Source organism: Leuciscus leuciscus, assembly GCF_965113295.1.
Source record: "Leuciscus leuciscus genome assembly, chromosome: 24".
Lineage (NCBI taxonomy): Eukaryota > Metazoa > Chordata > Actinopteri > Cypriniformes > Leuciscidae > Leuciscus > Leuciscus leuciscus.
Genome location: NC_138723.1, coordinates 10,448,740 through 10,471,095, shown reverse-complemented (window position 1 = coordinate 10,471,095; position 22,356 = coordinate 10,448,740). Strand labels below are relative to the sequence as shown.

General features: G+C 38.7%; 1 protein-coding gene across 1 annotated transcript in view; it reads left to right on the top strand.

Moving 5' to 3' along the window:
* The window catches only part of mtrex (Mtr4 exosome RNA helicase), a 36,854-nt gene that overhangs the window by 12,967 nt on the left and 1,531 nt on the right, over nucleotides 1-22,356 (top strand). The window contains exons 13-26 of the mRNA XM_082156889.1: nucleotides 2,698-2,808; nucleotides 3,729-3,830; nucleotides 5,087-5,212; nucleotides 6,773-6,923; nucleotides 7,231-7,403; nucleotides 7,491-7,559; nucleotides 9,319-9,447; nucleotides 11,079-11,189; nucleotides 11,869-12,057; nucleotides 15,136-15,299; nucleotides 15,478-15,583; nucleotides 18,408-18,464; nucleotides 18,953-19,115; nucleotides 20,359-20,463. Coding sequence (XP_082013015.1) covers nucleotides 2,698-2,808; nucleotides 3,729-3,830; nucleotides 5,087-5,212; nucleotides 6,773-6,923; nucleotides 7,231-7,403; nucleotides 7,491-7,559; nucleotides 9,319-9,447; nucleotides 11,079-11,189; nucleotides 11,869-12,057; nucleotides 15,136-15,299; nucleotides 15,478-15,583; nucleotides 18,408-18,464; nucleotides 18,953-19,115; nucleotides 20,359-20,463 — 1,756 coding nt within the window. The remainder of the gene's footprint in view (nucleotides 1-2,697; nucleotides 2,809-3,728; nucleotides 3,831-5,086; nucleotides 5,213-6,772; nucleotides 6,924-7,230; nucleotides 7,404-7,490; nucleotides 7,560-9,318; nucleotides 9,448-11,078; nucleotides 11,190-11,868; nucleotides 12,058-15,135; nucleotides 15,300-15,477; nucleotides 15,584-18,407; nucleotides 18,465-18,952; nucleotides 19,116-20,358; nucleotides 20,464-22,356) is intronic.

Below are 22,356 nucleotides of genomic sequence, written 5' to 3'. Positions count from 1 at the left end.
AAGCTGCAACTACATATACTTTTTGCACCTATCATACATCACATTTCATTGGTCTATGTTGACGATAAAATTATAAAATTGATGATATTTATTTGCTTAGAAAATAATGCTTCTTGCTGCCTGAATATTGTAAATGCTCATATTAATGTCATATTTCTTATTTTACTTGCATGACATTTGTTTAAAGTAGTCACAATCTTTACAACAGTAATGTTTTTCTTTTTTTTTTAAGAAACCTTTTTTACTAATCTAATTTGAAAATTAGATTGCTGCCATTGAGCTAATGCACATGTATGTAACACCAGACTTGTACTCTCAAAGATCCAAATATTTCAATAAGAATCAAAAAATTGCAACACTTGGATGTGCCTGAGAGCACACGCCATCATGCTCTGTCACATCCACAGCAACACCAATGCAGTCAATAATGACAAGATTTAGATGAAGTATTCAGAGAAAAAAATAAAAACTGAAAGCATCTGCTCTGCTCCATGTGGCTCAGCTGCAGTATCAGCACTAGTGCAGCAGGAGTCAGATTTCACTTATCACGTGAAGAGGGTATGGAGAGATGACTGACAGGATGATGGAGGATTTGATGCGCAACAGATCCTGAGTGTCTGGTAAAATGTGTGGTCCGTACCACTGCTCCCTATACACTAAGTACACGTGATCACGAATTTGAAAACAAAATTGAAAAGCAAGCGTGCATTCAAAAGCGATTTCAATACCTGGCATATTGATAGTGTCTCCCTGATGCCCCCGGTGGTATCAGTAATACAGATGTTGTCGCACATTTGTGTGAATTTTCCTCACCGTGAAATCCCTACTAAAGTAATGATGCTGAAAACTCAGCTTTGCCATCACAGGAATAATAAATATTTTTTTATTAAAATATAGTAAAACAGTTAGTTTAGATTGCAATATTACCGTTTTACTGTCTTTGGTAACACTTTGTTTTAAGGTGACGTAGTTACATGTCATGTACTTACTATAGTAATAATAGTAAATGTAACTTAAAATAGTGTTACCCTGTCTTTTTAATAAATTGAAAATAAATGCGGTGAGCATAAGAAATTTTCATATTACATTTTTTTTACCTACCCCAAACTTTTGATATTTTGGTAACACTTTATTTTAGTGTCCTTGTTACATACGTTACATGTACTTACAATAGTAATAACAGTAAATGATGCATAATTACATGCAACTAACCCTCAACCAAACCGTAGTCCTACCCCTATAGTAAGTACATGTTGTTGCTTAATATTACTCTGTACTTAAATATATAATTACACTGTAACAATGACACCTTAAAATAGTGTAACCGATACTTTTAATGATAGTAAGTGGCACATACACAATTGCTAATAAATCAATTTTTATCTTTTTGACTACCCTAATATTTTCCTCACATGGACCACATTTAAAGATGTTCTTTCTTGTACTATAATTAAAATCCCGATTTGTAAAGTTCTTCTGTTTTACCGAAATATTCACTTAAACTCATAAGTTCTTGCTTTGTTAATTGAAGACCTACCACACAAACCACAGCAAAGTACATGTGAAACTTGTTTGAGGTGAATCTGTGTTAGCAATTCCCAAAATGGTTTTAAGAGGCTCGTAAAACTTTCCACTCTCTTCAGCACTCCTGTTCACTGTTACTCCTACATCATTTTTGCTGTCATCCTTTTGCATGTTGTAGGAGAGCAGAGTTAGGCTTGTGCTCATGCAGTAGAGGTGCTGATCTCAGATCAGATGGTCTTCAAGGACGCTGCTATGTCAGTGTGAAGATAAAATGATCCTTCATCAGAACGCCTGCTGTTGGAGGATGAGTGATTACAGGACTAGTTCAAATTTTCAGTGTGTAAATGTTGCCTTTATGAGGAACGGACCATCCTTCAACTTGACCCCTGCCTGTTTGTTCTCAATGCTATATTTCTGCAAGCTCATCCTGAGCTCTTCACGCTGTTGACCCAGATTTGCATTTGCGGATATTTTCACTACCCTCACAAAAATGATAGATTTGAATTTTATTCCTCATTGTTTGAATTTTATTTATTCCTCGTATTGTTTGAATTTTTATATGTATCAAATCTTTACATTTTAAATAAGATAAATCTCATTGTATGGAAGAGATCAGCTCCAACTCGGAAATCCGAGTCCAGCAACACTCCCAAAGCCTCACAGTCCTATAGCTCGTCCTAGGTCGACGTTTCATTCAGTAACGTTAGGCGGTTTTGATTTATATGCTGTTTGATTGTTGGTGATCGTGTTATTTTACATATGCATATGATTACATATGTTATCGATTGTTTCTGCATCATCTTCGCATGTGTTTTGATCAGGAGATTCTGTACTCTTTCAGATGATGTCATAGCGCCCCCTACTGTACAACAGTGAAAACACTGAAAGCCAGAAAATTCCGTCAATGGCGGGGAAAGAGTTAAGCTTGACCAGTTGTGCTAGTAAACAATGACCAACTTTTCATTTTTAGGTCAACTATTCCTTGAAAATGTTGTTGTGCTTGTTTGTGTCTTGGAAAATTCGGCCTCGGTGTTACTAGGTCTTTAAGCTGGTTTAAGCTTTAAGCTGGTATTAGCTTCACTATGTTGATCTGACCGAGCTGTGATTAAACGCAGTAATGGCCTGTCCGAGTCCTGAAGCTGTGTGTGTTTAATCGAGATCATTTCTCAACAGGTGGAGCATGTTCTGCCGTTACTGAAGAGAGGAATTGGGATTCATCACGGCGGCCTCCTCCCGATCCTCAAAGAGACCATTGAGATCCTGTTCTCTGAGGGTCTGATAAAGGTGACTGGATGTGTAATGTTGGATGAACACTTTCACATTGGCTGAACATGGAGTTGACAACCTTTATTTAGTTTTCAATTCACTCACCATCTTGTTTTTCCTGTATGAAAATTCTCTCATGGGAAACAAGGTTTCCAAACAGCTGTCAAAAATGACAACAGCTGTCTCAAGAATTTTGTTTCTAAATGCTCAAATCTTCAAATCAGGCTGGACCAGCCAGTGTGCATGTGGCGTCCTAGGTGTGCGTCTCAGAACACAGACTGTTTCTCTCTGGCAGCCAGAGCTTCTAGCGGCAGCTGCAGGGAGACGATGGCTTTACCGATTGCCTCTTTTATTTAGAAGGCGGGACTTATTCCGCCATATTACGCATTGCACTTTCTCCCATTCATAGTAATGAGTGCACCATCTTTGACACTTTACCAAAGACTTTAGATTTACATTGACTTTAAACTGAATTAATCTAATGCCACTATAATTTCTTGGAGCAATACCGTGAGTTGTGCGCTGCTCACACAAAATGATTGTATGGCTTCAGTTTAGTTTTTTTCTTCATTTCAATTCAACCATCCAATGGTAGAAATGCATCTACTGATGCAATGTGTGTATGTATGCATGCATGTGTATTTAAATTTAGGTTTAGCGTTCAGCGAAAATAACATACACCGATTAAAGATTTAGGTCATATCGTCCACCCAGGAGAAGCCAGGATATTCTTAAAGTTTTGTGTTCCATGGAAGAAAGTCATACAGGTTTGACTAAAGGAATGCGATTTGTGTTTGGGTGCACTGCCCCTTTAAGACACCTCACTAGTTTCTCAGCCAAAATGTTCATAATAGCTTGTGTGTGTCTGTGGTAATGGTTTGGTGTAACCTCTCTCTCTCTCTCTCTCTGTCTGTCTCTCTCTCTCTCTCTCTCTCTAGGCCTTGTTTGCTACAGAAACATTTGCCATGGGAATCAACATGCCTGCGCGAACCGTGCTCTTTACCAGTGCACGCAAATTTGACGGAAAAGACTTCCGCTGGGTAAATCACAAACTATCCTCTATCCTGCTTCTCACCAAAATCACTAATCAAATTTCCCAATGCAGTTCTTTGCCTCTTCGTCCACCGTTGCACAGAGAGGACACAGGGTCGAGCAACGGTGCTGTCCAAGCTGCCACGTATTGTTTGCGTGAGTGTGAGGCAATGACTCAAGCTGTTGTGAATAAAAGAGGCCCTTGGCTTAATACTCCAGCACAGAGCGAGTGAGCGATGGAAGCTGCCATCTAAAACGTTTTGTGAGGAACATCTGGTATCCATGAGTCTGCCAGAAAACGAACATTCAAAGTTTGCAGGCACTGAGCCCCTCTCTGGGACTTTTAGCAGTTAATAGAAGATGAGACTGATCCGGGGTCAGCTATGGGTTGCTGTAATATAGCAGAGGAACGTTAGGAGGGGTTATCAGGCAAAAACAATATTTGCAAAACTAATGGGCTGATATGTTACATTGTTTGAGTTTGGTGCCAGATTGTGATTTATCAGAGCCGTACCAGTTAGGAACTTTCAGATGGAAACCTTATCGTTTGGGCAACTGCAGATGTTTCCCTACAGCAAAATCTATTAACAACCACATCTTGTGGTGATTTTACCACCATTATGCACGTTAACAGAACGCCCATTTTCCTGATCTATTAAAATCAATGGAGAGAAATGCAAAATATAAAGTATAAACCACAGTTCAAAAGTTTGGCTTGTAAGATTTAACAACAACAAAAAAAATATTGTTTTTGTTCATCAAAGAATCCTTTAAAAAAAAAAATGTATCACGGTATTCGTGAAAATATTTACTAGCCCAACTGTTTTCAACAGTGTGACTGTGAACCACTTGTGAACACTTCATCCATTTTGGTCCTTGGTAACCACAGTTTCGTAGCCATTTATTTTGAGCCATTTATTAACTACTACATTTCTATAAACATTAACAAAACAAAATGGAACAAAACAGGATATACATAAGTTAATTAATATTTAAATAAAATGTAATTAAATGTAATGCACTACATGTTTGGGTGTGTCCTTTACAGTTGGTTTGCTGTAAATAAGACTGTTTTTCTTGTCAAAATAAAAAATTTTAATGTAAAGTAAATGTTCAGTGTTTAATATAATTTTATAGATTTTTTGTAGTAGATAATTCAGAAAACCGTATTTAGCCAACAGTGTGATTACACGTACTGTGCATGGTTAATTTAACCAACTTCTGCAATAGTAATGAATTCATATTTTTCCACCCCCCACATTAGATCACCTCTGGAGAGTATATCCAGATGTCAGGACGTGCCGGCAGAAGAGGAATGGATGAGAGGGGAATAGTCATTTTCATGGTGGATGAGAAGATGAGCCCTGCGATTGGCAAACAGTTACTGAAGGTAAACATGCCAACACGCCATGACATTGATGAATCTTTATTTTTGTTTTCATATTTGGGAGAACTGTTCTTTTAAGCAGTTCTCCTCAAGTTTTGTTCAGGTGATGGCCAACACACTCTGACGCACAAACTTTCTGATCCTAAACCCCTTATCCTCCTCTAAGCCTTGGCACCCTCTGTAAGGGGCCGCCCCATTCATTAATACACTCTTTAACATGAAGTACATAAGCTCTCTCGGTCTCACATGCCTGGCTGCCAGGATTCGTCCCTGCAGACTCATGATTCCCCCCTCTGAAGCTTGGATTCCCACATCCCATCTCTGCTTGGGGTCCTTTAAAAAGTCTTGCTCAATGCCCTTTTGACTGAATTAAAATTGTACTTTTATTATGGTTCTTTTGTAAGTTTCAAAGAGAATACTGAGAAAGCCAAGTCACTAAAATGAATTTTCTGGCACACATCAGTACTGCCTTCTCAATTTTCTTCTCTGGGCCTGCGTAGAATCAGACTCTGTGTTGCAAAACCTGTTGATTTATAGACAGTTCTGTGGTTTTCTTACTCTTAGCGTGGTCAGTTGTTTACTCATGTATAAAGGCTTCATTGGTTGAATGTTTTATTTTATTTGCGTTGTGGAATTTAAGAGATGTTTGGCTTGGTAGCACAAGCTTTCTTTTCATCCATTAGTTTTCTTCTGCTCTGGCGTCCATGGCAGCCCATAAAACTATGGTAAAAATGAAATTGTGAAATTTGTCAAACAGATACAGGACAGTCCCAACATTGACCATAGCAAATTTGAAGTCTCTAACTCAGTCCCTCTAGTGCCACCAACTGTCCAAATTCTTTCTTTTTTTCTTTTTGACATGTGAAGGCCAAATATAGTAATCCATACTCAGAATTTGTCCTCTGCATTTAACCCATCCAAGTTAGTGCACCCACACATTAGGAGAAGTGAACACACACACACACTTTTGAACTAAAGGATAGAAACAAAACAAAATATTCCCTCTGATTCCTTGGCTCAAGACGATTAGAATCCTTGATGTGTTTCTATGAATTTGTTCAAATTGTTTCAGTGATTCAATTCAAAACTCTGATTAGACTATTCATTTGTCTGTACTTGTAATGTTTATGCATGTGATTTTTCAGGCATTTAAGGCAAGTAAAAATTGTGGGTAAATGTGCTTTTTATTATATCAGTGTTTCCCATTTATTACCTAGACTCTTGACGGCCCATCATAGTTTAATATGAATTGGCACAGTTTCATAATGAACCAAATATAACATAAAAGGTATTTTTTTGTGTGACTTTGCTTAGGCAATGTATCTGTCAAGTGAACAAAAAGCAAAAATGTGATGTGGCTTAGTGCCCTTATCAAATCTCAAAAGGCTGCATAAGTGTATAGTCTTTTGCTCTGCATATTTCAAAGCGAAGCACTTTCGGCATATTCCACATCTCAGTTCACAGCGAATGAATGTAGTGAACTCCCTCATTCTTCCACCATATGGGTGTCAATGGATTGTGTTGGATTCATGATTTATTGAGTAACACCTTGTATTCTCGTAGGGTACGGCAGATCCTCTGAACAGTGCATTCCACCTGACGTACAACATGGTGCTCAATCTACTGCGTGTGGAGGAGATCAACCCAGAGTACATGCTGGAGAAGTCCTTCTACCAGTTCCAGCACTATAGAGCCGTGCCTGGAGTTGTGGAGAGTAAGAACGATTATGATTTAAAGGAATATTTTCCATAGATAAATTCTGTAATCATTTATGCATCATCATGTTGTTCTCAGTGAAACAGAACAGCAGGAACATTTTTCAAAATGTCCTTGTTTGTGTTTGATAGAAAAGTCTGTTAGTCATATGCAGTATGATGTTAGCACAACACAAGTTAAAATTTGGTTAACTAGATTTCTTGTTCATTAGAATTTACATAGAATCAATAATTGGGTTGTCATATAGTTGTTACAGAACTTCTTTGTTTCTCACTCGTGTCTTTTATTTTCTGTGATTCTCACAGAAATGAAAAAGCTGGAGGAGGAGTATAATGCAATACGAATCCCCAATGAAGAGAGCGTGGTGACCTACTACAAGATCCGTCAGCAGCTGGCCAAACTGGGCAAGGAAATCGAGGAGTTTGTTCATAAACCGAGATATTGCCTGCCCTTCCTGCAGCCGGGCAGACTGGTCAGGGTAAGTGGCCAGTGGCTCTTTCTGTACAAAGACTTTGTTGTACAAAAACTGAAAATTCTAAGCACTTTTGGGGTTTTTCATTTCCAGGTGAAAAAGGAAGATCTGGATTTTGGTTGGGGTGTAATCGTCAATTTCCAAAAGAAGGCAAATGTCAAGGTATTATCTGGGGTTTTTTTCCCGTCTTTTTGTGGTGAAAGTGCCCAACTATAAGGGGTCATGTGTCATGAGGAATAACATTTTCCTTGATCTTTTGAGACTTGTACTAGTTCTTGTACTTTCAGAACTCAAAATGTCCTTCCAAGTGGAAAAAAGTTAACTAAAGGCTGTAATACACTACATGTCTAGACAACAAATCGTGGAAAAAATCTGTGCAAAAGTGAAGTCAGTGCTAGTTGCTGAAAGTCAGAGACAACTTGCAGATTTTGGGCAGTCCGAGATCACAAAACATATTATATCCAATCCATTCAGATTATTTCAAACATGTTTGACATTTTATCCAATTTTAGAATAGTTTTTGTTTCTCTTAGCAATGAGACACCTTTCTGCATGAGTTTGTGTTTGGAAAGACTTAGGCTGTGTCTCCACCAAAGCATATTTTTTTCAAATGATTTGGTAGACTCACGCCCTTAAAGTCTGGTAGTGTGTGATCCTCAGTCATTTAGTGTGTGATGTTCAGTTTTCTCTGTAACCATTTACTAAATCAGCAAGTGTTTGATGCCTAGTGTTTTAAAAACTGTACGGTTTTTAAAAGCCGTGTTGTGTATTCCAGGCTTAAGCTGCAAGAACAGGCAGCTTTCTTTCATCAGACATGATGACATGTATCACCACTTGGTTCTGAAATGCCCAGCAGCAAAAGAACAATTATTTTAAAGGGGTCCTATTATGCTTTTCCACTTTTTCAACTTTAGTTAGTGTGTAATGTTGCTGTTTGAGCATAAAAAAGATCTGCAAGGTTACAAAGTCCATTCCAGAGAGAGATATATTTTATTTAACAGAATCCACTTTTCAAGAACTACAACGCGTTTTTTCCGGATCTTATGAGTCACAATGTTACTCGTTTAAATAATCCCCGCCCCCGGAATGCGCAGAAAAAAGGGACGAGGCCTAGATGAGCTGCGTTAGAGAAGACCGTGTTGGTGCCATGTCAGAGAGACGTTTTTTCCCCTCAAACATTTCGAAAAACTTTGACCTTCCTAAGGCTGAAGAACTTTGAGTGGTTATAATTTATTTTTAACACTGTTCCTGAACATTGTAACCCCAACGTTTATCTGTGCGCTGCACATTTCTATGAAGAACAGCTTGTTTTCTGTTGCTTTTGTAAGCTCTCGCTTTTGTAAGACGCTTCGCAGATCCTTAGGAAAATTAACCATGGTTTAGTGATCGATTACTGTTTGTTTTACCTTAGTTTTCCGACACAAGTATCACGATTTAATGGTGGATAACATTGCATCTATAATGTATAAGAAAGTTAAAAAATAGCATGATAACATTCTAGTACACCCCAAAAACAAAGTCAAGACTTCGTAAAAGGAGATGGTCCTCACTGCAGAACATGAAATCCACGGGGAGGAGTTGGATCTAGATCCAACTCCTCTAGATCTAGATCCAACTCCTCCCACCTTACAAATACCTAAACCTACCCATCTCCACCCCTTAATCCCTAAACCCACCCCTAAACCTACCCATCTCCACCCCTTAATCCCTAAACCCACCCCTAAACCTACCAATCTCCACCCCTTACATCTGGATCCAACTCCGCCCCCCGGATCTCGTGTTCTGCATTGAGGTGCTACTGCGTAAAAGGGCATAATAGGATCCCTTAAAGGTCATGGAGTCCTGTCTAATGGTCATGGAAAAACAAATTCTGTCGTCTTCTTTTTTTGGTGCAGAAAAAAATTGTGTATGTTCTTTGTAGGCTGGAGGTGGTGATGTTGACCCGTTGTTTGTGGTGGAGGTTCTGGTCCACTGCAGCAAAGACAGCGTAAAGAACGCGGCCACAGAGGCAGCCAAACCAGCAGGCCCAGGGGAAAAGGGCGAGATGCAGGTGAGAGTATTTGATGGTTAACATAGCCCAGAATTGACACACCTGCTTAGATTTCACATAGAAACTAGGGCTGCTGAAAAAAGATTTTTTTTTTCTCTAGTTTAACGCGATTAAAAATATAAATTAGTATTTAACACAATTACCTAGCCTGGCTAACGTCAGATGATGAAATAAACTTGCGTTCTAAACTACTTAGAACACTATCTAAGGCTGCATCGAAAGGTAACTTCACGTCTGCTGCCATGTTGGATCCATAGATATAAACAAACTGCTTCGGTGTGTCGCATAGACGTCGTCATCGTGTTGCTGCTCCCTCCCAGTTCTGTGATTGGTCCCCTCGCTGAGGCGAAAATCTAGTCCATGGAATCCAGGCTGCCTAGCAGCGTGAATAAAATCACGCTGCGCACAAGGCAGCATGGGGAAACCCAGGCTAGCAATTACCAGAGCATTTGTTTTTTATATTATTATATTAATATTTTTTTTATATTATATGATCATGCTATCATTCATTCAAGTGCTATTAAACCATTCCAGCACGATAAGACGCAAAAACGTAAAAAGCTTAAATCTGTACTGACGTGTTGTTTGTGAATTTCCTGTCTGTGACACACGTGACTCGTGCGCACAGAAAGCCGTTTCGCATAGAGTTCTCTTTTGCGCTTAAACAGTAAAATACACAAACCTATGCCAAAATACCGCTTTGGCGAGTATCCTTATAAAGTCTTAAATTATTTAAAGTCTTAAATGACCTTAAAAAGTTGTGTCAGATCCGTGACATGCACTTTCTGATCGTAAAGTGACAGCAGCCTAATAAACCTGCTGCTCTCTATGTCATTAATGTTAACCAAAGAACAAGACAGAGAAAATCAATCACTGCTCCTGACCTGAATACCTCTTGTAGCTTTAATAAAGATTAATCTATATTAAATGTATAATTTATGCAAAGGAGACTGTGAAGTGTTTGATTTAACTTTATTAAATCAAAAACCAAAAATTAAAACCAAACTTTTTTTTTTTTTACCCTGCCAGCAATGTGCGTGTTAAGATTTGTTTGTTTATTAATAATTTGAATTAGCTTTTATTTTTATAATTTGTTTAAATTTGAGTAATTTTGTTTTGTGCTCATTAGGGATTTTTTTTATTATAATTTTTTTTTGTAATTTCAGTACTTAAGCTGAAACTTATTTCAGTTAGTTGCCAAGGCAATCAACTTGTAAAAATAATCTTTTTTATATCTAAAATAATTTGATCTAATATTTAATTTCAGCTTGCTTTATATTCCTGAAAATAGTTTTTTTGTCGACAACTTGTCACAGCATAAAAATCACAAAGTGCCACGATACAGTTGTGATTTTGTCATTGTTTTCCTCTCTTGACCTCTTCCCCCAAACCTTAAGCAATTTAGCCGGCGCTCCAGAGGTTTGAGGCTCAATGGCTTTAGCTTATGGCTCTTATTTTTCTTCCCCATCTCTGTGGGCTCGTAAACTCTGCTTTATGTCTGCGCCGGTCCTGCTAAATGTGTTTAGATTGACCCTCCTGCTTCTCGCTGTGGGTTTTGGTCATATATGGCCACGATGTGAAGTTCTTCATGCAGAGGTTCGTCCAATCAGAACTGTCTGTTTATCGTTCAGGTTGTTCCTGTGATTCTTCATCTCATCACCTCCATTAGCTCTGTTCGGCTCTACATCCCCAAAGACCTGCGGCCCTACGACAACCGACAGAGCATGCTTAAATCCATACAGGTCAGTGCGCGTGCACACACACAGTGGGTATATTTTGAATGGCTTACTACTCGTGTGTATTTTTATATATAATTCTCATTTAAAAATTAAGATCTTTTTACACAATTCAATTCAAAATGATCAGTATTTAGGTATTAACTTAACACATTTCACTGTATTAAAGGGAACCTATTATGCCCTTATACAAAGTCTTGATTTAGGCTTGATTTTGGGCTCTGCTAGAACAGGTTTTCATGCTTGAATGTTCTGAAAACACAGCGCCCCTTACCATAACTGCTAGTTTCAACACAACTCAACCAGGACTTGCCTCTTTTTTTGCATATGCCTTGGGTGGGAATTATTCAAATGAGGGATACTGAAGCTTTTTACCACTTTTGCATACTACCACACATGCACTACACTACAAAAAGTTAGGGTACATCTGTGTTGTTCTGTGCCGAGTGTAGCAAATTGCTTAATCTTGTTAGTCCTGAACCCTTTCCTACACGATCACACAGTTCCTTTACACTTCACTGAATTGGCCTCAATCAGTTGCAGACGCTAATCTCTAGGAGCGGTCATGCGACTTTTTCCTGTTGGATCATCTCAACCGTTCTCCTAATGGAAGGTGTTGAGTGATGATCATTATAATAATGAGAGATTTTAAAGATTAAAGCACATGACTGCTTCTCGTTCCCAGGAGGTGCAGAAACGTTTCCCAGATGGTGTTCCGCTGCTTGATCCCATAGATGACATGGGTATCAAGGATCCAGCGCTGAAGAAGGTCATTCAGAAGGTGGAGGCATTCGAGCACAGGATGTACACGCACCCCCTGCACAGCGACCCCAACCTGGAGGCAGTTTACACACTGTGTGAGAAGAAAGCGCTGGTGAGTCCTCTAGGATGTGCGTGAATGTGCAGAAGTCAAAGCTGGAAATGATATAAGTGTCATTTATTTTCATAGACGCAGCCTTTTTCTGGTCAGTGCAGGAGTCACAAATGTCATTTGAAATATGGCTCCATTGTTTAGCGTGCTAGAAGGGGTGGATGTCATTTCCTGCAGCTGAAATCTTGAAGGTCCACCAGAACCAAACAAAAGCTGGAAACTGGCTTTAGTGCAGGGTGAATAGGTGCTCAGATCGGATCACAACAATCATACGGCCACATAGTTGACCACATTGTGCAACGGTATTAAGAGGATAAGTGTTTTTGTTTTAATACGGTCTCTGTAGGCTTTGCACATGGGTTATATTTGTTGTTGGGAGTACGCGTTATGGGATCAAATGGTCAGATGCATCATGGAGACTTGGAAAATCCCTCCAAACCAGATTAGACTTGGTTAGATCAACCCTGTTCTATAAAGATCTACAGGAACTAACCCAGAACTGAACCTTCACTATGGCCTAGAGAACCTAATACTTTCTGTATTAAACGCAGGGTAGCTGATTTGTTCCAGAAATGTTTTGTTATGCTGATTGAAAGTCTCTTCACATCCTGAATAAAAGGTTCAAACGACAATCACCAATGACAACTGGAGATTCACCCGTTGTAAAAGGCAAAAGACTTCGGAGTGGCTACAGAAAAAAAGAGACTGCAACCGGCCCATGCGAAAACAAGGATGTAGTCACGCAATGCTGATGTTGTTAACATTAACAATTTGAGAACAAAGTATAATTTGCTCGGTTTGACGTGATATGATAAGCGATCGTTAGATTTAATCAGCGCCATTTACTGCAATGCTTTTTTTCCCTTAGTTGGTCAGAACAAAAGTGGATGTTACTGTTGGATGACAAAAGTTGGATGACATTTTCCGGTGAAAATTCTTATGTTGGTCATACTTCCAAAAAGTATAATCTGTGATTCCGAATGCCAGTATCCACACCGGCGCAGCGACTGACAGCCGCACATTCTCCTCAAAACATTAATTCATCCGCGCTGTGCCGTGTCGAGGCACAACCCATGTAAAGTTGATAATTCCGCGAGTAACTGCAGTTGCAGATTTCAAACAGAGATGGCGACAAAGAGGAAAAACTGCGGACTGCAGCTTTAAAATAAATATTGTATAAATATTGTATGATATTTCATATCATTTGATTTTTATTTCTCTTAGTATATTATTTCTATACTTAAAATATTGTACAAATTATAAAAAACTTTTATATTATATATTAACTTAAAATATATAATGTATATATTATAATTAATATATCGTTATTTCTCTTAGAATTGTATTAATTATTGGATTTATTCATTGGATTATCCTGAAATATACCTTAGCACATCATTATTTAAAAACTTAGTTTTTATAATTTAAACTCGTATTGTTTTTAGCTTTTTAAGTCTATTATAAAATATTCAATGTATCTTATTTCTTGGGTGATTTGAATGATCTTTACTCTCTTTCAGGTTATTGACACATTTTCTGGTTTATCGTGAGGTGCAATTGTTCATTGACCTCATGTCCTAGTTGTAGGCATGAATGTAGGTCATGCCATTCAGACCACACATTAGCATCAGCAATACACCATACAGCGAGTTTGGTTATTAAATGCTAAAGAATGTGTTGTTGATTGTTGGATGTGGTTTCTGGGGGAGTGAGACATTCTTGCCCTTTTTGCTTGAGAACAGTTTGGCTCTTCTCAGTGTCCTGTTTTCAGTCTGAGCCTGAATCACTTTAGAAAGATCTCAGATAAGCTGTAAAGAGGGTAATGGCATTAGGGCAGAGTCTTGTAAGGGGTGAATCAATTGTGCCTTAGAAGGCCAACACCATTTAACCTTTCTGTCTCAACTGGTATTAGCTTAGCTATCTGGACTGATTTGGGTTTTCTCTTTTAGTGAATGGTAGCTAAGTGTTTAATATAGTCCTCTGTCACTACAGGTCAGTGCTGAAATGTATAGCACTCTGATGTTGATAGGATTTTAAGTTCAAAGACTATGAGTACAAGAACCATAATTTATAACTTTTGATCCGTAGGTAATTATTGCAATCAAGTGTGTTTTGATATTTTCAGTTCAGGGCATTATCAATGTCTTAAGTTAAAAATAAACTATTAAAGATCATTTTCAGTAATCAATAATATAAATAAATAAAATATAAATAAATACTAGATGCGAAAGTTATAAAAATTTAAATCAGAAATGTTGCCTTGGCAACTAACTGAAATAATGTTCAAGTTCTAAAACTGAAATAAAAACAAAGCTAAATAATAAACCAGTGATAAAAATAAAGCTAAATAGAGAGATTAAAGAAGCCTAACTAATAAAAAGGATAAAAGCACATAACAAAATTACTTATACTTCTAAATAAAATGAATGATGTAAATGAAATCTGAAAATATAAAAAGGAACGTGACCCACTTCCTGTTTGCCGCCCTCTTCTCCATGACCAGCAGTTCCGTTTGGGTGTTTGTCGTACAGCAAAAATAAAGTTTGTTTTAGAGTAGTAACTTCACATGCATTGGCTGATATTGAAGAAAAATGTTCTGCATCATGTGGAACAAAGAACCATGACTTAAGTTAGACAAATGTTTGCCCATGTTTAATGCACTTAGATGGTGGCGCTGTCTCCACTAGTTTTGTGTATTCAGTGTGTTGTGACAGTGTGAAGTCTATGCGTTAAATCATTACACTTCAGATACCGCCTTGTTTTCTATGTGCCGCCTTTGCCGTCAAGTTTGTTGATGAGTAACATGCAAACGTTTTAACTGAGTGCGAGAAAAAAAAAAATCGAGTGCGTGTTTACAGATGCCGTTTGTTTGTGGAAAGCTCTAATGGTGTATTTTGTACGCAAGAGCGTGTGACAGGTGTGTTATGAGTAGCTCTACTATTCTGTTGTTTCTTCCTGGAACATGCGTCTTTCAAATGTACGTTTGTTTCAGGAACATGTAGTTGTTGACGTGGAAACTGATGTGTTAAACCACATTTAAAGCTGTAATATGTGTTTTCTCACTGTGCTTGTGTGTGTCAGATTGCAGGGGACATTAAAGCGGCGAAGCGGGAGCTGAAGAGAGCTCGCACTGTGCTGCAGATGGATGAGCTGAAGTGCAGAAAGCGCGTGTTGCGACGCCTGGGATTCGCCACTTCCTCTGATGTCATTGAGGTGAAAGGCCGTGTGGCCTGTGAGATCAGCAGGTGAGAAAAAATAATTCTAGTTCACATTGTTCACAATTCTAGTCCTTGTTCTAAACAGTTATAGCTAACAGACATGTGTCTAAAAGCAAACAAAACTCCAATTTTGCACTCCAACAGCCCTTATTTTGAGTACTCAGGCTTGTGTGTAAAGCGTCTTGTGTATTTCCTGTGTTTACAGTGCAGATGAGCTGCTGCTGACTGAGATGGTGTTTAACGGGCTGTTCAACGACCTGACGGCGGAGCAGGCCACCGCTCTCCTCAGCTGCTTCGTCTTCCAGGAAAACGTAAGGCCAAAACGTCGTCATGCACATGCTGAGATGTGGTGAGGATGTAATATGAGAGCAGTCAATGGGTTATGACAGTTATGGGCCCAAATAACCGGTTGTGTTTGTATTGAAATGGTCATGAATGCAGGGAATGAGGTTATTCAAAGGCCCAGCTTCTATTTGAGACTTGTGAAGAGCATGCCATGTTCATTGAATGATTGCACTATATGGAAATTAGCTCATAAAAATTATCATTATAATCATTATTTGATTTGATACCATAGATATTGTAAGTCAATTTGTAAGAAAAGTGTTGTTCATTTGGAAGTTTTCAAATTCCATACATGCAGCCAAAAAAAAAAAAAAAAACGGGATACATGCTGATGCCGAAAATGATGCTGTGTACACTGCAAATTAGCCGTGCACGTTGTTTCACAGTAAAAATAAATAAAAAAATTCCGGGAGAGATTAAACAAACTTCTGAAAGACTATTCGGCTGTGTTTGCGTTGGGCTTTAAAGGCGCAGTAGCAAAAACAGAAAATCTCACAAACAGATATTCCCACCTCAAACACACCATTTGTTCACCCAGTGTTATGTCTGATCCCGTCGTGCATGTTGGTTTGTGAAGCGTGTTGGTCATGGGACAGCTGCTTATTCTTGGTAGTCATCTGTCAATTTGAGCCTTGTCACCTGCCATACGCTGGTGGGAAAGACTGGGATAAAAAGGAAAAGCATCCCGCAGCAGAGAGAGGAGTTTAAACGTTTTATTTGACCATGGAACTGGGTGAAAGTGCCGAGTGAATCCTGGTGATGAGATTTATGAATTTTCAATGGTATGAAAAAAAAAAAAGTATATCCTAAAACTAGAGTTGAGCCGGATACTCGGCTGAAACGAGTATCCGGTACGGATAAAGCACTTTTGTCGAGTACGAGTATTATACGAGTAATACGAGTCAATATCTGTGCTCAGATTAAAAAAAAAAGAAAGTTATGTTGAGATTAGGGCTGGGCGATATATCGATATAAAGAATATATATATATATATTAAATGCGATATGGAATTAGACCATATCGCATATATCGATATAGTTCAAATTTGCGCTGTGATCCTTGCTCCAAGCCAGCTGACCCGGAGCTCTCTGCACTGCTCCCCGCGCCCCCGCTCCTCCTATTCCACTTTGCGTGCGTGTTTAGAGCGTGTTATGTTATAACATGAAATAAAGTCTTTCACCTCAGAAAAACGAACTTTCTTGTCCTGTCAGCCGTTATACTGTAGTCGTAGCGCACACTCAATTGCACGCACAAATGCGGCGGCGCGCGCTGTGTATCGCCTCACTGTATATAAAGTGCAAAAGAAACTATGAGCATGCAACGCCGTTACGTTGTAAATTACACGAAAATAAAAGTAATGCAGGGATGATTTTCATTCTATTCACCAGGAGCAGTTTCCATGTTTCATTAACAGTTCTTGTTAGTATTGTGTATTCACCATGGTAACTGTCGTTTCCATATTAACCCCAAAATGCCACTATTTTTCTTTGTGTTATTTTTTTATATTTTTAAATGACTCTAGTGGCTCATACCAACATTGTATTAACAAAAACTAGTTTGGGACTGCTATTTAATACCTTTAGCATAGGCCTAATGTTTATTAGTACTAGTCTTTACTATTAGTCATATTCTTACAATTTATGTTAAGTAAAGGGGGACAGTACTTGTGTGTGTGTGTGTTAACAAATTTAGAAAAAAATAAAACATGAAAAATAAAAAATATTGGGATATATATATCGTATATCGAAATTCAGCCTAAATATATCGGGATATGACTTTTGGTCCATATCACCCAGCCCTAGATGAAAACTCTTGTTCATTACATTTTACTTCATAATTGCAACCGCATATGTTGTATTCATTGTTGCAAAACTTGTTCTGTTGTTCGTTTGTTATCGTGATCAAACCCATTGATCTGAAGCTCAATGCTGATGCTGTCATGTAAATAGTTTTCTAATCAGCAATAAATATAACAATTTCTGATCAACCCATATCAATTGCATGCTTAAAATAACATACCGGTTAAAGCCCCGCCCATTTCAAGACAACCCCGACCCACTTCCGGGTTAAATCCCGCCCACTTCCGGGTTAGGCCCCGCCCAGTCCGAGTACAGATACAGATAATTCATATGGTTAACAGATACAGATAATGCTGTACTCGCTCATCCCTACCTAAAACCTTGTGGTCCAGTGTTAAATAAAATGACTCGCGTTGTGATTACAAGATTTTGGTCATATCGCCCACCCTAGTCCTGATCTATTAATTGATTTCAAATGTTTAAGAAATGCAATTCATACATAGTGACTTGAATAAAATTTTGTTTTTAAACATGTTTTTGTTTTTAAGTCCAAAATGTGGTAGAGCTGTCCTGAAATCCTAATGAGAAAAGAAATCCTAAATAAAAGGAGGAAATAGTAGTAGATATATAATATAGCATAATCAATTATTATTGTTTCTTAGGAAAAATATTACATTACTGCTGTACTGCTTAATATTTAAGAACATTTTCCTGCCAAATTAAGTCTTGTGGTGTAACACCAATTGACATTTTTTGAGCCTTTCAATTTATTAAGGGGTTTTGTCACATGAGTTTACCTGTTGCTTTTAAGAAGTTAATCTATTTTAAACATATTTGATGTCATCCATTGTTCAAAACTAAAATGAAAGCCTCTCCCATGAAGCCTGGCAGATCACATTCCTATTATGCATCATTTTGAAAGTTAAATTGCTCTGTCACTGTGATATATTTGTTCTGACAGTGTTCCTTTATTGCCTCTTTCCGTCCACAGGCTAATGAGATGCCCAAACTGACGGAGCAGCTGGCGGGACCCCTGCGACAGATGCAGGTAGTGTGTTCGAGGGGGAGGACTTGTTCAACCACCCTGAAATTCTTCACATTACAAGCTCACTATCACACACACTATTTACCAAATAACTCTTAAACTCCCTCCTCTGTTTGCATTCACGGATTATGCAGATAGGTCAGTCTGATCTTCCATAGACTCTGTTTTGAACAGTTTGACTGTTTTTACAGTGTGTGAGGAGTTTCTGTGTGGTACATGTAGGACAGTTTGATGGCCTCATTTCACTACTACATTTGCTGTATAGTATAAAATTAAGAGATGGCACTCTTAAAAATAGGGATGCACCAATATGAACATTTTGGCCTATAGCTGATATTTAATTATATTTAAAAGCGGATAACCGATATATTGGCCGATAAATCTAAATCCACATTTTTATATAATATTCCAAGCTTCAGAAGCCAAATTGTCTGCGGTGGGAATTGTCCTATATTGTCTTGAATGTGTGTGTTCTGCTGCTGTGGTTGTAGGAATGTGCCAAGCGAATTGCTAAGGTGTCCGCAGAGGCCAAGCTGGACGTGAACGAGGACACTTACCTGAACCAGTTCCGCCCGCACCTGATGGATGTGGTCTACACCTGGGCCAACGGCTCCTCGTTCGCTCAGATATGCAAAATGACAGATGTGTTTGAAGGTACTAGTTCCCTCAGAACAACAGTCAGCCGTCACAAAAATACTGCATTTCTGCTCGTCGAGCTTTCGCATATTTGCGATTTAAAGCATATCAGTTGAACATTGCTGCGATTGTAAGGCTCTTTTCCTTTGGCCAGTTTTGTGTCTTAGCCTATCAGTTTCAGTGAATAATTTTTTGTGAATGTTCACTTAAGTCCATATAAGGTGTTGTGTAAAATATATTTATAGAAAATGTAAATATATTTCAAATATACACAGTGGAATTTTATTTATTAAATCTTAGTTATATTGGTACATAGAATGACATTTCATTTGGTACTATGTATTTATTTTTTTGTTATGTTTGTATATTCCCTTTTTTTTTTGCCTTTTTTTTTTTTTGAATCAGGATTATAGTGGCTGTTGAGGGAGAAATATTTGAGGGAGAAATTACACTTTCAATGCACTAGCTAACACAACTATTGATATTTGGGGGGGGGGGGGAAGAATGTTTTATTTTTTTACCCATATTGCCCAGCTCTATTTCCCGACAATGGCTTGTTTTGAGTTCTACTATAAAAAGACTATTTTCATATCATCTGTTTCCCAGAAATGAACAAATGTAATTAGGTTGTGAGAAAAGTGGGAATCGGCGATGTTGTTGTTGGTCCAGACTTAAGTACAGCATGAGACATGTTGGGAAATGAAAGGGTTTAAGACGTCTCTTCAGCATGTCTTGTCCAGAGGCCTCTGCTCTGAGATTTAGCCGTGTCCGCAGCATGACGCAAGCCTTGAAACACGGATCTCATGTCTTGCTGTCAAAAAAAAAAAATCCCCATGTGTCCGTGCTCCAGCCCCTGAGTGAGATTTTGGCTGCGTTCGTGTGCATTAGCAAACAGCAAAGCACTTGTAGTGATAAATTGTGGTCAGGGAGGGATGTTCTATGAAAAATGTAGAAGTTCCCCTATTCTCTTTCCCTCCATCCCCCTTTCACCTCGTACTGGATTGGTCTCATTGGAGATCTTGGAACATCATGCCAGTAAAGCCCCTTGTGCCAAGAAAGGTTTCTTAGAGATAAACATTTCTAATGCAACTGGACATTGGAACTATGGGTTACAAGCACTGAAAATGACCATATGTGATTGGTATGTAGTGAGCACAGAGAGGACTTACTCTTTCTCTTTCTCTCTCTCTCTCTCTCTCTCTCTCTCTCTCTCTCTCTCTCTCTCTCTCTCTCTCTCTCTCTCTCTCTCTCTCTCTCTCAGGCAGTATTATCCGCTGTATGCGCAGATTGGAGGAGCTCATGAGGCAGATGTGCCAGGCGGCCAAGGCCATCGGAAACACGGAGCTGGAGAACAAGTTTGCAACGGGTAGGACATGCTGTAGACTCGTGGTGTGACTCATTCAGCTAAATAGAGCCATGTGCAAAGAGTATCCAGTTTATTGTGGGCAGCTTTAAGCACTTGACTGGTGAAGCATCTTGGAAAGATTGAATTATTGATCACATTCTGTGAACCTGTGGGGTTGAGATCTAAGATAACGTTAACTATAAAGCCACAATCCAAGATCATGTTAATTTGGCTGTTGACTGGGATGATTACAAATGATCTTCACATGTAGATAGAAGTGGGAGACTTGTTAGCATATTGCTAAGCTAATAACGTGCTAAGCATAAAAATTGCTCAATTGATTCCAATACACTTTTTGTTTTAAGCATGTTGCTAAATCCAATTACACGGTATACGATAAGCTAGCAAATGTCCAAATCAATTCCAATCTAGTTGGATGATAGCATGCTGCTAAGCTAATTTAGTATTTGATTTGCTAGCAAATATGTAGGTCAAAATCAATTCCAATACATTTGAATGTTAGTATGTTATTAAGCTACTTGCCAATAATTTTAACAAGTCTAAATATACAGCACAGACAAATGTCAAGTAAATAGCTGACCATTTTTAATTGGATTGCATTATCAATACTTTTCAATATAGAATGAAAAGAATATTTGTAGTTGTCCACCAGTTTGCTGCAATGCATTGTGGGACCCTCTATAAAAGATATGCAAAATATGCCAAATCGCCCCCTATACCCTTATGTTGAGTCCTGCACGCGGGCTTATGTTGAAGCACGGTGACACGCTAATATTTGATGTAACAGGTGGAATAATATTTGCGTGTCGGGCGCGGGCGCGCGGTAGACACGGGAGGACTGCGAGTTTCAGTGAGAAATATGGCGGAATAACACAATATTTAACTTGCATTACTTATATTACTTATAGTTAACTTAACTATATAACACAATATACTTATTTAGCAGTGATATTTTCAGGCTATTCTAGTAAGCTAATTGCCTGCACAAAATATGATAGCATTGTAATCAGGGCTTGACATTAACACCCGCCAAATGCGGGTGGATTTTGCTCGTGGCGGGTAACATAGTCACTCCAACTAGCCACTGTGGCGGGTTGAATAATTGTAGTCTTTTCAAAAGGCATCTGAAATAAGTGTGACACTACGACACTACAACTCCCATAGGGCTGTCAACGAATATTCTAAATTCGAATATATATTCGAATAGTTTTAAAAAACAGAATTTCGAAGGTGAAAATGAATATTCGAATGTGGAAAAACGCCCCCGGTAGCAGAGGCGCGGCTGTCTGCTTCGCGAGTGGGCGCTGCCTGGGGGGTCAGGGACAGGTAACAGGAAGAAGCGTTAACTTTAAACAGAAACATTACTAAAGTGTAGGCTACTGTAATGACTGAATAGATATTGCATGAATAAGGTAGGTCAGATACAGCAGTTTCATGCACTGCAGGCTTCCACTGGTTTGATTATTTACCGTTTCATGTCAAGGAAAAGTTCCATGTTTACCACAGCACAGCTCGCTCGGAGCGTTCAATGTCGGTTCTATATAGGCTAAAAACTTCAATTATTGTTAATAATATTTTTCAATCACTGAATGAAGCCTGCTATATAAGAGTCGCGACCTTAAATTGCTTGCAGAAAACTCTTGATCAGCACTCAACATTTGCTTATTGTTGTTCATTTAAACCGTTATGCGCAGAGAGCGTGACGCCTCATTCGCGCCGCAAGACCTCCAGACGCGCGTAAACGCGTCTTTACCATAGACTGTAAAAAGGTCTTTACACTCGCGTCAGACGCTCTATTCGCGTTTGGTGTGAACGCAGCATGAGGGTGAGAGAGAGAAAGAGTGCCTGCGAGTGAGTGAGCGAGAGTGAGGTCTGCGGTCTTGGCCATTAGTT